This window comes from Eriocheir sinensis, chromosome 56, assembly GCF_024679095.1.
Source record: "Eriocheir sinensis breed Jianghai 21 chromosome 56, ASM2467909v1, whole genome shotgun sequence".
NCBI lineage: Eukaryota > Metazoa > Arthropoda > Malacostraca > Decapoda > Varunidae > Eriocheir > Eriocheir sinensis.
The window spans coordinates 7237427-7252573 of NC_066564.1; the positions used below are offsets into that span (position 1 = coordinate 7237427).

Here is a 15147-nt window from a genome sequence, read left to right on the forward strand (position 1 = left end):
TAAAAAAGAATGCAAGTTATCTTTATCTTACAAGATAATGGTAAATAGTTTCTAGCCCTGAGACCACAGACCTTTGCGTCCACACCCAACTCGCAAACAGAGCGGAAGCAGCAGATTCATGATCATGTTCTCTGTCTTGTCAGATGTTGGAAACAGGGAAGATCCACCACAAATTTGCTCCAGGGAGTAGGTGACCTGTAGCACAGTGAAGTCTCAGTACTTATTAAGTATAATGCATTTATCTTACAGAAGTATTATAACAAAAACAGCTAACCATAACTGAAAAGTCAAATGAAAACACTTGATTTAATTTTAATTACTAAAAACATGCAAAAATGCTAGTCGTTTATGTATTTAAAGCAAGCAGGACAGATACTGCAGGTAAAGATTGAGTTTAGTTGATGGGTAATATCCTTCCCAAATGTGTCTCTTGCTTTTCAGCACTGTTGACCAGAATTACTTTTTGTCATACAATGATAGAACTGGTCAATATATAGTGATGATCTTGAAAACTTACTGATGTACTTCAGAGACATTGAGTATCATGTATTATGAGTCACTGAATACATATAGTTAGAACTTTTTATTATTATTTTAATATGAACTTCTAAATCACTTGCAAAGGGCACAAATTATATTATGACAAAACCCAACTTGAGATTCTTTTGTAATGCAGCATAACAACTCAGCTTAAAAAGCTTCTTAACAAGGATGAAATCATTAGGTTGAATTTCTATAATATAGTAGGGTCAGCATTTTGTCCATCTTTAATTTTATATACCACTTATAGTTGTATAAATCTTTGGAATTATGTTTAGGAAATGTACTAAGAGGTAAGAAATACAGCAACTGGTATGTAAATACCTTACATACAGAAATTTCCAACTACTGATTACTATGGTGCACTTTACTTAGGATATAGTACAAGTATAAGTAAAGACAATCTTTATAGATATGACAAAGATGAACTAGAGTGTAGTGTCACTCTTGTCTTATCAAGAGTACTGCTACTTGCTACAGCTACAACTGCTCAAATATCTTTAGGGACATCTGGTCTTTGCTATAAAGGTTGTAGTTTCAACAAATGGAATGTGAAAGATTGAGATAGAACAGAATATGAAACAAGAACAAACAGTTACACAGGATAAAGCAAGTAATTTTATTATCCTTCCATTTATGATTCATCAAATTACATTATACAAACACAGTACGTCAGAAAGTCTGGGTATGATTTAATGTGATAAGCTTCTTTAACAACTTTCATGCATGAACTTCAACATTCCACTTTCAGGCAGAGGACAGGTGCTCAGGGTCCAGAGGGATCTGCTTCAGAGAATCTAATGGTGGCTCTGAAGAAATGCAAATTTATATAAGTAACATTGACTGAACAATAAAACTCCACTTTGGAAAGTCCTGGAGCTCACCCCGGTTACATCGCTGAACATCTGCAAGAAAATCAAAGCATTATATGGAAAGTAAATTAAGATGGTAAAAAATAAAACAATAAATCAACATGAAACATTCTGATAACAAATACATTTACAATTGAATGAATCTAAATAAAGATAGAACATAGCTCCAACTATCTATAAGAAAAGTTGTCTCCAATGTAACTTACTCCAAGAGCCAAAATTTGCATGGCAATAATCTTGACAACCATGGAACAGAAGTGTGGTGGAGGAGAATCTGAGAGAGAACCAACATTGTGACCCTCCAGCAACACCGTGCGCTCCCCAAGGATGAGGGACTGACACACCTGAACCACCATCTTCAGGTGGGGCAGGTGTGCAATGTACGGGTACTTGGAGAGTGTGGTGTACACACCCTTCAGCAGGCTGGCAGCTGCTCCCCAGTCGGTCAGACGCTGAATAGTAGAATAACAAATGACTTACAAGACAAAAAATTCTCCTTTTATATATATATATATATATATATATATATATATATATATATATATATATATATATATATATATATATATATATATATATATATATATATATATATATATATATATATATATATATATATATATATATAACCTTTTTTTGTTGTAAGAGTTCTTGGGAAAGGAAACTACAAGTTACTACAAGCCTATCAAAGAGCTCCTCTAAACTTCATGAATGAAAATTGCATTGATTAAGATTTGAAATTGCCCATTCAGTAATGTGCCCACCCTAATGGAGTATTTCTTGGCAATTTTATTAAACATTTTATCCAGCCTCCTCAGGATGTTGACAAGAGCTGGTCGAAGGTCCTCATGTGACCAGTCAGGGTGAGGGAGGATCTCATTCATGTAGCGCTGCAACCCCCGGCACCCCATGGTGGCTGGGTCATATGGAGCCACCTTCAGCAGGCTGTGGGCCACCTCGGCCAGGCGCTAAAATTACAAGTTTGTAACATTACTTCATGTTATCTATATTTGCATGTATGATAATCAACTCTTGTAAAAGAGAAACCATTATGAGCTGTAACACTTGTACTGCAGAAGGCATTCATCTCACTTGATGGGTGCATTAAAACTAATGAGATAAGATATAATTTATCTCATGAGTACAGTACTTACGAGATGACTCTTGGTATCTAGCAGATCTAAATTTTTACTTTCTTGGCCAGACTTCTTATTAATATCAGACAGTCGCTGTGAACAGGTGGTGAGAAACTCTGCTACCACATGCAACAAAGTGTCTCGCGGTTGACGAAAATCACAACGCAGTGCCTTTAGATAGATGAATGAATTGTTAACCGTATTAGGAAAACTGTGTGAGATATGAAAAAGTATTATCAATATATCAACACAGTCCACTACTTGGGAAATGTCCTAATAAAGAATTAATTCTATAAATAAATATTGCACCTTATTTTAGCAGTATCTTAAACAGTGCCTCTCAATTTGCTCTACCATAACCTAAGCATCATAAAAAAAAAAAAAAAAAAAAAATAAAAATAAAAAAAAAAAAAAAATCTAATTTTACAACACAACAAATAATAACATGACCTTACCTCTGAATCTTCAATGTCCCTTTCATATGCCTGATACCTCTTTGAGTCACTCATGTATTTGGAATGTGAGTCATCATCCACCTCAATGGCTGGGTTGTATGCCTTTGACGCCTTGGAGTAGGTCACTCGGCTGGAGCCCTTGCCCTCTCCTGCTGACTTTTGTGGGCCTGTGTAGTTCCTGAAGGAAAACAAAAGTATAGCATCAGGTATGATTTTCTTCATTAAAGGTATTTCAATCTTTCAAGCATTAGCTTCCAGTATGAGGTCCATGAGACATTTAGAAATTTATCAAATCTAGCTTTACTATAACTTATAAATGCATTATACATATGCAAAGGTATATAGAGAAAAAAAGGAACCCTGAAGGATGTCCTCACTTTGCAAGAGGCTCACTGTTGGTGATAAGTGTTTTCATGGCCACAGCTATGTGGTGGATTGTCTCCTTCTCCTGCCGCAGGTCACGTCCGGCAGTGGCTTGAAGGTGGCGCAACACCAGCCCCAAAATGGCCTCCAAAATTGTCTGTGATCATGTTACCACATCAGCATTCAAGAAACTAAATAGAACTTTAAGTTTCATTATTTGAAATCCCTTACCATTAATTAGTTGGGTATAAATATAAATATGCTAAAGCATGTTATCAGAATGTTCAGCCAAATAATTGAGTAAAAAAAAAATTAGAAAGGGACAAATATTTCCTTGATTTTTTTATTATTTGCAATATCATTATAAATAATGGCACTTGACTTTTATGTGGATTAATTAAAATATTCAAAAGTCAAATATGAAGATCGCCAAGAATTTTTATAGCTTAAAATATAGGTTAATAAAATTCACAAATATTTGGATATTTATAAGTAACTCCAAAACTCATGCCTTTATTAGAACATTCAATGATGGAAAAGTGAGTTCAGGGTCTGGTCAAAAAATAGTAACAGTCAAATGGTTCAGAAATAAAGCAGGAATTTAAATGGATTCCAAATAAACTTACGGAACAGATGCTACATGTACTCCATTGGAATATTTTGTTTGTCATGCATATCAAAACAAAACAATCATTTCATTTATACCCCAGTAGCACATCCCCTGAAGTCTGTGGTCTTTCCAACCCACTAAGGAAAATGAGACGAAAGGTGATGAGGCACACTTACACACCCCTTGACAACATGCTTTTGCCAAGAACTCAGTGTCACATTCTCAAGAGCACACCTTCAAAACAATTTATCTCAAGCTTTACCAGCATCTGATGTCCTCTCCTGGAGTCAGCTGAGTAAGCCACCACAGTTACACACATGTCAACAGCTTCGAGTAAGGTAACAGAATCAGATTCCTCATGATAGCAGAAGTCCAAAGCCCTGAGACAAACAAAGAAAAAAATAATGATATTTTTAACTTCATACTAATCTTCCATTTGACTTCATAACATTTGCAAATTTTATTTTTCATATTCTTTCAAACCCCTTTAAATAAAATCAGCTTTAAAACACAAATGTTATCATGATATACTTAAAGTGTTTCCAATGCAGGACAAAACATCATGCGCCATTTGGGCTGCCTGACCCACCTGAGAGGCTTGTCCACAGTAACAAGGTCAAGAATGTGGAGTGGGTCATCATGGTGGCGCTCAAGAGACAGAAGGACGTCAAACAGGCGGCGAGGCTGGATCTGAAAAAATAAGGGTTGTTCTGTGCCAGTGTACATAATAATCTTAAAACAATTAAATGTTGACGCATCAATTATAGTGATTTTCTACATTAAAATTCTCAATATTCACAACATATCAATTAGTGAGTATATTTATTATCATTCATTTAAACATTGAATCCTGAATTATATTAATAAACTAACCTTATTTGCATCACCATAAATAGCATTTTCATCCATATCAAGAATGGGAGCAACAGACCCCAGCATCTGGAGGATAAACGGCTTACGGTGCAGGATGTAGAGCTGCTTCACAATGAACTCAATCACTGTCACCACCATCTTGTTGCTCTGGTAATTACTGTACACACGCAGGATGGTGGGCATGATGTGCAGGTAGCTGCTCAGGGGAAAAGATAATTAGCATCTGCCCTATAATACACAAATAATACATAAATGTGAACTCGTTAAGATGCGAGATTGTACTGTGGTTTATTTTAGGTTAAAACTCACCCATTTGTGGAAAACAAGTTTTTAAAGTGATGAGCAGCATTAATGTATGCAGCCATGCAGAGCCTGAGCATGGATGAATCCTCACAGTGCAGGAGGAAGGCTCCATTAATAACATTCAGGAAAAGGTGAAGATCAGTGGTGTAGGTGAGGTTGCCAGCCATGCCCTCAAACATTCGAGTCACAAGGTTCACCCACATGTATTTGTGCAGCTGGTCAAGACCCCGCAGCTCCTGGAGATGTGGTTGATTGGGAAATTGTTAGAAAGGAAACATTACTACTATATATTTGTATTTCAGTTTCATAATCTTATGTTTCATGAAAAAAATTATTCACCACAAAAATAATGAAAAGAACATTATGCTAACTTTTCCCATGGCTCCTCCCTTGTATAGATTGAAATCAGCCTCAAGGGCCTTGCGAGGAAAAGAAGGTAACTTCGTCAACTCTTCATGCAGGAAAAAAACTCGCTGAGCAACCTGTAAATACATCAGTCACACTAAAAAACAATAAAAAGGTTGAAAACATTTCTGCTAATGGATAAGATATATGTTATTTGATATGTTCAGAATCATCCCAAAAGTCCCAAAATACTAAATCACATTAAAAACTCTAAACACAGAACTAATATTTTATAAAAGGAAACGTTACAGTGGTGCACCAAATTTTGTGCTGAACCCTTTCACCTTGGAAGTGTTTCTAAATAGTAGCAGTTATGCGTGACCTCAGCAGAAGCCGTGTGCAATCAGTCACGAAGAGATGTTTTAGTTCCAGTCTTGTAGCACAGTTATTAGTCACTTCTTATTGTGAGGTTCAGTATTTGTACTTTAACATACTCTGAACAAAAATATAATACAGTGAACCCTCAATATATCCTGATTCCATAACAAAGCCATATACATTTCCTTTTCAACGATGAGTAATGTATTGTGTTTAGGCCACTACAGAAAAATTAACATAAACTGTCTCTAGTTTCAGCATTGGTAGGCCTGGTAAGAACTGGTAGGCCTAATCTATGGCCGGATAAGTTCCACCCCCTGCTGGCCAGCGTCCCCCATCATCGCTCTCTACCATCACCTTGTCACTCAACTTGTGGGAGTCCTTAAAATATTATATATACTTTTGTTTTGCATATTTCCTCCAGTGACAGCCAAAGCCATCATCAGTAAGTTTGTGCCTACTCTTACATCTCTGAGCTTGTTTTTACCTGTTAATGGTTACCTGCAGATCTGGTGGTATATTAATTGGTGGGTGCTTCAGGGAGAATTCTAATGTCATACATAATGATGGCAAATTGATGATCAGCTTTTAATTTTTGTGCAAACTGCCCATTTTGCTGTGAAACTATTAGTGAAACATTTGTGGGTCAACATGAAGCACAAATCCACAAAATGTGATGTCAAGCAACTTGATGCACCACTGCAATCACTGATATAAGATTTGTAGTGGTGTCAATTAAACTACAGTACCTGGTCAGGGCGCTTGAGGATAGACCAAGACATAAGGACTTTGCCAATCTCCAAAAGCTTGAGGGTGAAGGCTTGTCTCTGCAAAGCATCATAGGCTGCCTCTGGCTCCATGTGAACCATCAACAACTGGGGGTACTGTGTTCTCTTGAAGAAATAAAAGTCTCGCACATAGGACTGTAGGTTGTGAATTTGGTCTGGAATAAAAAGACATCAATTTTCATAACACTTGTGCCAAGCAAGAAAACAAAATAGTGCTAAAACAAACTAAAATTAAGTGACCAAAGAGGCAAGAACTCTGATGAGTAATGGTAAAAAGAAATAGACCCAAAGAAATTAAACCTATCAAGTAGTGACACAAATCCTGACTACCTGATCCTATGTTACCAGATGAACATTCTGTTCATCAAAGTTTGTAATAAAAACATGAACTGTACTATACTGTACTCATCATTCAAGATACATGACATGACATGACCAAATTCTTTCATTTTTTTTTTTTTTTTTTTTTTTTTTACGTTGTTGCCTATTGCGCCGGCAGGCATCTTCCCGGTGGGGCCTGATGGTCGGCCTAAGGCTTCTTCCAGGTGGAGCCTGATGGTCGGCCCAGCCCGTTCTGGCGCAGGTGAGTGTTTATAGTGGCGCCATCTTGCATGGTTACTATCAATGTCATAGTTTAGAGTAACATTACTCTCTGTGGTCTTTCAATTTCTTATTATGTGGTTTCTTGTTTCACAGACTCAGTACCTGCCTCTCTTACTTAAGGAGAAAACAGTGATGATTATGATCAACTTACTTGTCTTGTAATCCACTAGAAAATAATTTTTGTGTTCATTTTCTGGGATCCCAAAAAAGTCTAGACTCTCTTGAAGAATCTGGCAGAACTGTGTATCTTCTTGTATTGGAAACTGAGGGTGAATGGGAGAAGAGACAGAATTAGGGCAGCATGGGAAACTATCTTTTAAAAGTATAGAAATAGTAATGCATTTGAACATAATAGAAACAGACAACCCTTCCTCACCTGTGAAGGGATTCCACCCCCATCAAGTCCTCCAGGACCATGGACAATAATTTTCTTTGCTGAAGGAACATTTGCTGTCACAAGCAGGGCTGAGTCACACTGCTCCTTACGGAATATTTGTTTAATATCCTTGAAGAGAATCCCTTGAATGCTGGGCACAACCTGGTGATAGCAAATGAATTATACATCATGAGGATCCTATTAATCCTTAGTGGCCTCATTTTCTGTACATTATGAGGTAAAATCGTCAATGCTATTAAAGGATTATTTTTTGAAGAGGAAGGTTGTAAATTTATTTAAAAGGTAAACTCACAGTCCACAGTATTGACAATGCTGCAGCTATGTGATCCTGTGAGGCCTGCTGGGGGCTACGCACATCATAAAACATCACATAGCCAACCATGTAGTTGTACAGGGCAAATGCTGCCTGTAAAGAGACAACAATTAACAAAACTGTTTTACATACTAATACATTGTTTATGACATCGAAATATAGTTTTGACTACTTTAATTGAGAAAATACATACAGCAGACCCATTTATTTGTGAGGTTTTATTCACAATTTCCACTATTTGAAAATTCTCACAGACAAAAAAATAGATTGCTCTAAATAAATGAAATAGAAAATGTGAGATTGCCACTGGTCTAAGATGACATTCCCTTGTCAATCTCCTCACAATCCCTTTGCTCTTCTTTATCCCTTCTTATGGCCTATTCTGAGAGAGATAAGGGGAGAAACAAAAGCACATGAACAGCACATTTCGATCATGAATGCGACATTGTATTTAAAGTATTTAAAGCAAGATATTAAATCATGGAAATAAGAAATGTTGAATAGAGCATTAGAATATCACACTAGGCATTGCATTCATCAAGGTTGTCTGTGACTTGGTGGCATGGAATTGAGGTGACAGGGAGGTGTGTGTGTGGGGGGAAAGGGGGAGATAAGTCTTACAGTAAGTCTTTACTAAATGTTGGTAGTAAGTTCCTGAAACCTTTTGACAACATTTGATGATTATTTCAAGTTACTGATGGTTCCTGGAACCTTGTGTCTGTCAACCAAACATCCTCAAATGTGAATTTGTGACAGGGGGTCAACAGAAGTGTTGATTATTACAGAAGCTAATATATCATCCATGTTAGTATTCACAACTATAGCTATTCGTGAGGATCCTGGAAACCTATTCTTTGCAAATAAATAGGGAAAGTTGTTAAGAGAAAATTCACAGAATTGTGTGGCAAGTATTGTTACATGGGAATGTTTTAGGGAACATTCTGAACTTAATGAGAATCAAAGAGAATGACAAGGAAATAGTATTCATGAACAAATGAAAAAAAAAATTATGATTTTGATAAGAGGCAAAACAGTTTCAAGCATATGTAGAAAGTTAATAGAAATCAACTGTTTACTTCACCATAATTTTACTCAAGCCAACAATGGTATTACTTGTGAAGGAAGGCGAGGGATGAAGCGCACAAGGCGACGTAGCAGGCGGACCATCACATCCTGCCGTTCCCTCGTCAGTTTCTCAAGGAAGAATCTCAGGAACAGCGCAGAGTCCTCCACCAGACATGACCAGATCACCTGATGTCAATTGATAATAATGTATTTGTAAAGCAAGGAATATTTGAGCATCATTTTTTTGTAACTCATCACTCTTTCTGAGAAACATACTGCAGAGTTCCCAGTGAATTTTTGGGATATGTCCTTTGCAGATAATGAGAGCCCTGTGTATTCTCAAAAGAACAACATGAGTGAATCAAAGTCAAACAGCTAACCTGCTGGGCTGCTTCATAAACAGCAATGCCATCTGGGGTGACAGCTGGGTCGTCCAGGAGGTGGATGATGGTAAGGACCGCTGAACACAGGCAGGAGGGGAACAGCTGCTGAGCCACAGACACATGGTGGGCACTGCTCCGGCCCACTTCTGCCTCTGTTTCCTCACCTACCAGTTTTTATTATGAATGGAGATAGAATTATGAATATAAATAATTTGTTAATGGATATCTACATGGTTATATTTATTTACATTAAAAATGGGTATTGATACTGATTTTAAGGTAAAACATAAAAATAGAGAACAATGATGTGTACATTTTACAATGTTCAATAACCTTAGGTTTTTATCCTTCTACATCCTGATTTTCTTATTAATGGTAACTGTTTTTATGGGGAGGCAGTGGCTGAGTGGTGTCCTGGAGGACTCAAGTTCAACCCACCTGCTGTTACAAGTTGACAATTTTCAAGCACTGCCAAGTGGTCTAAGACTATTCACATGCCGTCCTGAAGACCTCCTATAAACCTGGAATCTAGCAAAGCTCTCTAATGAGGATCAAGTGGAATACTGAGTGGGCAGAATGAGCCAAGCAAGAATGGTACCACTATAAAAAAAAACTTGCCTGCACCACTAACAGACTGGGGCTAACCAATAGGCCCTATCATGATAGCCTACCAGTGTTAGAGGCCAGACATAAAAATAAATAAAAAAGGTCCTCTTATATTATAAAACTGAGCATTAAAAGCATATCAGTCTTTGGTTTGTAGACATAAAAAAATGTTGCAGTACAGGTAACTCTCAACTTACGCGTGTTTGGTTTACGCATTTTTTAAATAACGCGGGGTCCAAAATCCAAATAAATGTTTAATTAACACGTTTTTTCACTTATACGCGATATTTTATGAATGTCTCACGCAACTGGACTCCCACGGCACTGCGGCCACACAGCTGAGCTCAGTTCTTCCCGCGCGCCACTTGAACAACAATATAGTACCCACACTGCCACACTACTCAACAATAGGGGTGAGCAGGTACCAGTACTAATGGTACCAGCTATACGATACGGTACCAGTACCAGACTGCTCGGTACCTGTGCCAATACAAGCCAGTCGCTCATGGTGTCCCTCATTTCTTCCTCACACAAGTGAGGCTGAGACCGAGTGCCTGAGTGGATATCTCGGTGATACGGTTGTTCTCTCTCTCTCTCTCTCTCTCTCTCTCTCTCTCTCTCTCTCTCTCCACTGAATGAAGTGAATATTTATTTTTCGATAGAAACCTACCTCTTGTTTGATTTACATTGTTTTTGACTTACGCGACCTCTTCAAGGACACAATACTTGCGTAAATCGAGATTTACCTGTACCTTCCTCATGGTCATCAGCTGTTACATGGTGAAGAGCAGGCTCATAGGCTGCCTGAATAGTAACAGGGACAGTGGTAAGCAGGAAATTTTCCCTTTCAATACGCCGTTTCTTTTCCTCAGCCTCCAGTGCAGTCTTCACCATTTCAGCTTGCAGCTTGCGTCTAGTGCGTGTTGCTGTGACAAATGATCTCTGGAGATAAAGAAATGAGAATTTCATACTCACGAGATATCTTAAGTAAATATTCACAACCCTGAATACAAAATGTTTTTACACTAACTATACAGTCATTCTAGTCATACAAGAAGAGAGGATAGCTTACGTGTTGAATTTGGTTTACTGTCACTTCATCCACATTAGTCTTGAAGTGTGGCATCCATGGGGGATCTACAACAGGCAAGGACTCCACTCCTATTTTGGGTGAAGGTAGTGTGAACTCTATCCCATGTGGAGGTACTTTGAAAGTTAGCTGGGCACCTTCTTCCATGCGAGGCCAAGCCTGGTAACGTGACTGCCACAGAACTTGAAATCTGATGGGGCAAAAAAATAGCAGATGAGAACGGCAATGACTTTCCACTCTGAACTGTACAGATTTAGAAATTTTTCCCACTTCTGTGTTTCTCTAGTCCCTCTGTTTTCCCTCCAGTCTGCTTCTCAAACATAGAGGAGAAGAGAACAAAAGAAGGAAAGTTTTCAATAGTACTGACTTACCTGAGTATGGCATTAAGTCTGGTGTTAGGGTCAGGATGCGTCAGCTCTCTTGTCATGATGTCTGAGGTGTGGGAAGGCACTCTCACCCCAGCAAGTATGAATACCACGGCTGCAGTAGCTGATACCTGAATTAAAGTAGATATGTTAATTGCATCTATTTAGGATCTTTAACAGCAAATGCACAGCTATAAGTGCAAAAATAGAAATTGTAATTAAGCATAATTGTAATGTGCAAAAAAAAAAAAAAACAAAAAAAAAAACAACTTTGACGAAACAAAAGATTAATAAGTTGTGATAAGAGAAATGGCTGTTGTGTGTGGCTAACATGAGAGTAGAATAAAAAGTAATACATTGAGTATAGAACCTTCATCAAAAGATTTGTGAGCAAAAGAAATTTTGGAACGAAACCAAGAAAATATTTTGCAAGGGGATAAGATATGAATCAGATGCAAGTCAGAAGATGGAGGAAGGCCTTACAATGCTCCCACGTCCTATTCCAAGTGGTGTCAGTCAAGGGGTAATCCTTGAAGACTAGAACAGAGCAGCTGTATTGGTATGGGCCTACCTGTCCTCTGAGTCCTGCTCTAGTTCTCTCACACCAAGGCCGGTATTATAAGACACACTCGCTTCTCATACCAACTATTTCTAAAGGTCAAAGAGGGGATCAATCGGGTTCTAATGAGTGTTTCTTTAGATTCAGAAGAAGGGTCAGACTACCACCAGGGTCATAAAACTACTCCTGGAAATGTCCCAAACTCCTATGAAAGCCTTGTCAAATATGTGTTCTTGGACAACGAAACGTTTAGTAATACGGCCCTAAGAGTTCCATATCTCTCATCTAATGCAAGGGTGAAAATAGTGGTGACAAATAGTAAGTTTTGGCTGAGCTGATCCTCAGTCACCTAATTATATGGGATGTTTGATGAGGATTATGATAATGATGATGATGACTGGGATGAATATGATGTTGATGGTGATGATGATAATGATAAGGTCCTTAGTGTTATGCATAAGAGAAAGGAAGAAGAATCGGTAAATATGCTCACTTCATTCTCATGCTCCAATAAAAGCTCCCAGGCTTGAGGAACGGCATCAAGCAGCAGCTCTTCACTCATCACTGCTACAGATTTGCACACCACGGACAGAGGTGCATGGCTGAGCCCCATCACCTGACAAATAAGAAAATGCAATGAGGAGAAAGAAGAACCATGTATGTATAAGCCTTCCTAATTTAGACTGCACGAAGTTAAATCCTTGAAGTTTGTTAGTGATGACATGGTATATACATCTCTATAACTATCGTCATGGACACCTACTTATTTTCTTTCATGCACATCTTTAAGGTATCTTACATTAACAACTTGAGGTGCTAGTAAATTCAGATATTCCTCCTCAAAAGGCAAATACTATGAAATGTCAGAGGTGGTCAATACTATCAATACCAGACTGGTGAAGAAAACAGAGCATGCTAACCTGAGTTTTTATATATCTCATGATTAGTGTGTCCCCTTTCTTGGGTAACTTTTTATCTTCTTTATTGTTGACTTCCTTCGATAGATCCTTCCCATCACCTGAAGAAGCATAGAACATGAGTAAAACATTTTGAAAACATATATGCAGGGAAATGGATTTAGAGTTGAATCACTTTTTACTTAATTCAAGAAGATAATGATGGTGATGATGGTTTCATTAAATGCTAAACTGGAGAGAAACACCCACCATCAGTGTCAATGGTGTCTTTTGAGAGGTGGACAGCAGACCCCTGGTGGTGACCCAGTCGAGAAAGCACGGCAGATATATCCACACTCCTGTCAATCCTGTAATGATAAAGTGGTACAAAAAATTAAGTATTTATGTACCTTCTCATTGACCACTTCTGTAATTTGGATAAAGGTTGTATTTACCTGTTTGTATTTACCTATTTGTAGTCTACCGGGCCCGAGCTAAGCTCTAATAGTTCATCCAGCCTTTCCTTCATTTGTTGGACACTGCTCGCCTCCACTACCTCTTCCAACAAGCTGTTCCATGTGTTAACACTTCTATGTGGAAAACTATACTTTTTCAAGTCACTCAAACCTCGTCCAGTGCCTGAATTACTTCTCAAAACTCCTCTCTCATCTTCCTCATTTCTACTACTATCCTGTCACAGTCCTTCTCTACTTTGCTTATTATTTTCCACTGTACTGGTTCCATTATTGATTTTGGCGTGAAGCCCTCAAAACACTCCCAGGATTCTTCTTCCTTTTGTTTAGGCCCCAGGGACTCAGACAGGGTCTGCCAACTTGGATGTGTTTACTCTCCATTCTCTCTCCTTTCTCTCCTTCTCCTCCCCGTTTTACTTATCGCTTCTCACTCTAGCATATCCTCTCAATTCCTGAACTCCTAGGAGATGGGACCCTAAATGACTTAGCTGTTCTTGGGCCCTTTTGACTGACAAATAGAATGCTTTCATCCGCTTCGTTTCCCATGTCCACTCGGTGCGGCGGTGCAGTGTGGTGTGAAATGTTTCACCTGTATCTAGAGATGTCTGAATTGAAAATGGTTGATGAATCAATGAACATGTAACTAACATACACATTGACATTATACATATGAGACAAACAATGTTTTGTTCAGTTCTACTGACTTACTTATCTCGACGAGCAAAGCTCTCTTTCCTCTTCAGTGGTGAGCCATGTCCCTGCTCTGAGGCTTTTCTCCCTGTCTTTTTCTCCTTTTTGCTATTGTGTTCCCCAAGGCATCCTATAACAGTCTCCTCCTCTTGCTCCTCAAACTCTTCACCATACATCTGAAACAAGGACAATGCCTTTAAAAGAATGCTTCTATTGTCTGCAGTCTCTGAACACATTTTTTTCTTTGGTCTGCCTTCTGCTGTAGTAAAATCTTGAAAATCCATTTGCAACCAGCAAAACTACCTTCCTAACAGCATGCATGAGTCTCCTGCAGGCCCTCATGTTCCTCTTGTAGCAGTGAGGATGACAGAAGTTCTGGTGAGTGCAGGTCATGTTGTAGAGAGCTGAGATCTGTACCACAACCTGAAAGACAAATAAACATCATCAGAGATTGTATTGGTAGTAGTTTTCTTATTACTTTTTTTTAATGCCTATAACTTTTCTAAAGAGTAATAGAAGGTAGTGGATAATGTGGATCTTGCAAAGGAATATGTTTTTTGAGCTGCTGAGGTGATGATGGAAAAAGGTTGTGCGTAGGACTAGGATTAGGTAGTGGTATGGGCAGGGATAGAAAAGGGGAGAGGGAAGGATGTACAACACTGGTCTGTCCAAGAGTAAGAGTGGAAGTGGATGGACATGGATCATGTGGATCAAGGATTGTATGAATGATGGGTAAGATGGGTATTGTGAAATATGCATGAGTGTGTGGGTATGCCTCAGTAAGTAATAGGAGAATGAAAGGTAAAACTGATATGAAGAGATTTGGGGAAGATATATGCTAGTTTAATTTTTTTGTGAAGAAAAGTAGAGTATTTGTTAGGAGACATGATTGCAAAGTTGAAAGTGTAAAGATTGAAGATGTGGATTGGTAGTGGAGTGTTGATGAAGGGGATGAAAATGGTCAATACCTTGTGAGTGTCTGCGCTGAGGAGTTAGTTCCTGGCGAACACCTTCTTTCAACACAAGTTGATCCACATATAAACA

General features: G+C 38.3%; 1 protein-coding gene across 18 annotated transcripts in view; it reads right to left on the reverse strand.

The window, feature by feature from the left end:
* LOC126984224 (protein unc-80 homolog) overlaps positions 1 to 15147 on the reverse strand; it is an 86357-nt gene that overhangs the window by 19281 nt on the left and 51929 nt on the right. For 16 of the 18 annotated variants that reach the window (XM_050837761.1, XM_050837759.1, XM_050837763.1 and 13 more), the window contains 26 exons: positions 14407 to 14526; positions 14122 to 14279; positions 13211 to 13308; positions 12965 to 13062; positions 12538 to 12660; positions 11492 to 11616; positions 11103 to 11310; positions 10777 to 10972; positions 9422 to 9588; positions 9090 to 9227; positions 7956 to 8069; positions 7643 to 7804; positions 7418 to 7529; positions 6625 to 6818; positions 5524 to 5634; positions 5159 to 5388; positions 4850 to 5045; positions 4566 to 4666; positions 4239 to 4356; positions 3381 to 3523; positions 3004 to 3181; positions 2567 to 2719; positions 2177 to 2380; positions 1619 to 1864; positions 1425 to 1445; positions 72 to 195 (listed from right to left, as the gene is read on the reverse strand). In XM_050837761.1, the coding sequence (XP_050693718.1) occupies positions 72 to 195; positions 1425 to 1445; positions 1619 to 1864; positions 2177 to 2380; positions 2567 to 2719; positions 3004 to 3181; positions 3381 to 3523; positions 4239 to 4356; positions 4566 to 4666; positions 4850 to 5045; positions 5159 to 5388; positions 5524 to 5634; positions 6625 to 6818; positions 7418 to 7529; positions 7643 to 7804; positions 7956 to 8069; positions 9090 to 9227; positions 9422 to 9588; positions 10777 to 10972; positions 11103 to 11310; positions 11492 to 11616; positions 12538 to 12660; positions 12965 to 13062; positions 13211 to 13308; positions 14122 to 14279; positions 14407 to 14526 (3838 nt within the window). The remainder of the gene's footprint in view (positions 1 to 71; positions 196 to 1424; positions 1446 to 1618; positions 1865 to 2176; positions 2381 to 2566; positions 2720 to 3003; positions 3182 to 3380; positions 3524 to 4238; positions 4357 to 4565; positions 4667 to 4849; positions 5046 to 5158; positions 5389 to 5523; positions 5635 to 6624; positions 6819 to 7417; positions 7530 to 7642; positions 7805 to 7955; positions 8070 to 9089; positions 9228 to 9421; positions 9589 to 10776; positions 10973 to 11102; positions 11311 to 11491; positions 11617 to 12537; positions 12661 to 12964; positions 13063 to 13210; positions 13309 to 14121; positions 14280 to 14406; positions 14527 to 15147) is intronic. The other 2 variants (XM_050837756.1, XM_050837760.1) reach the window with 2 other exon arrangements.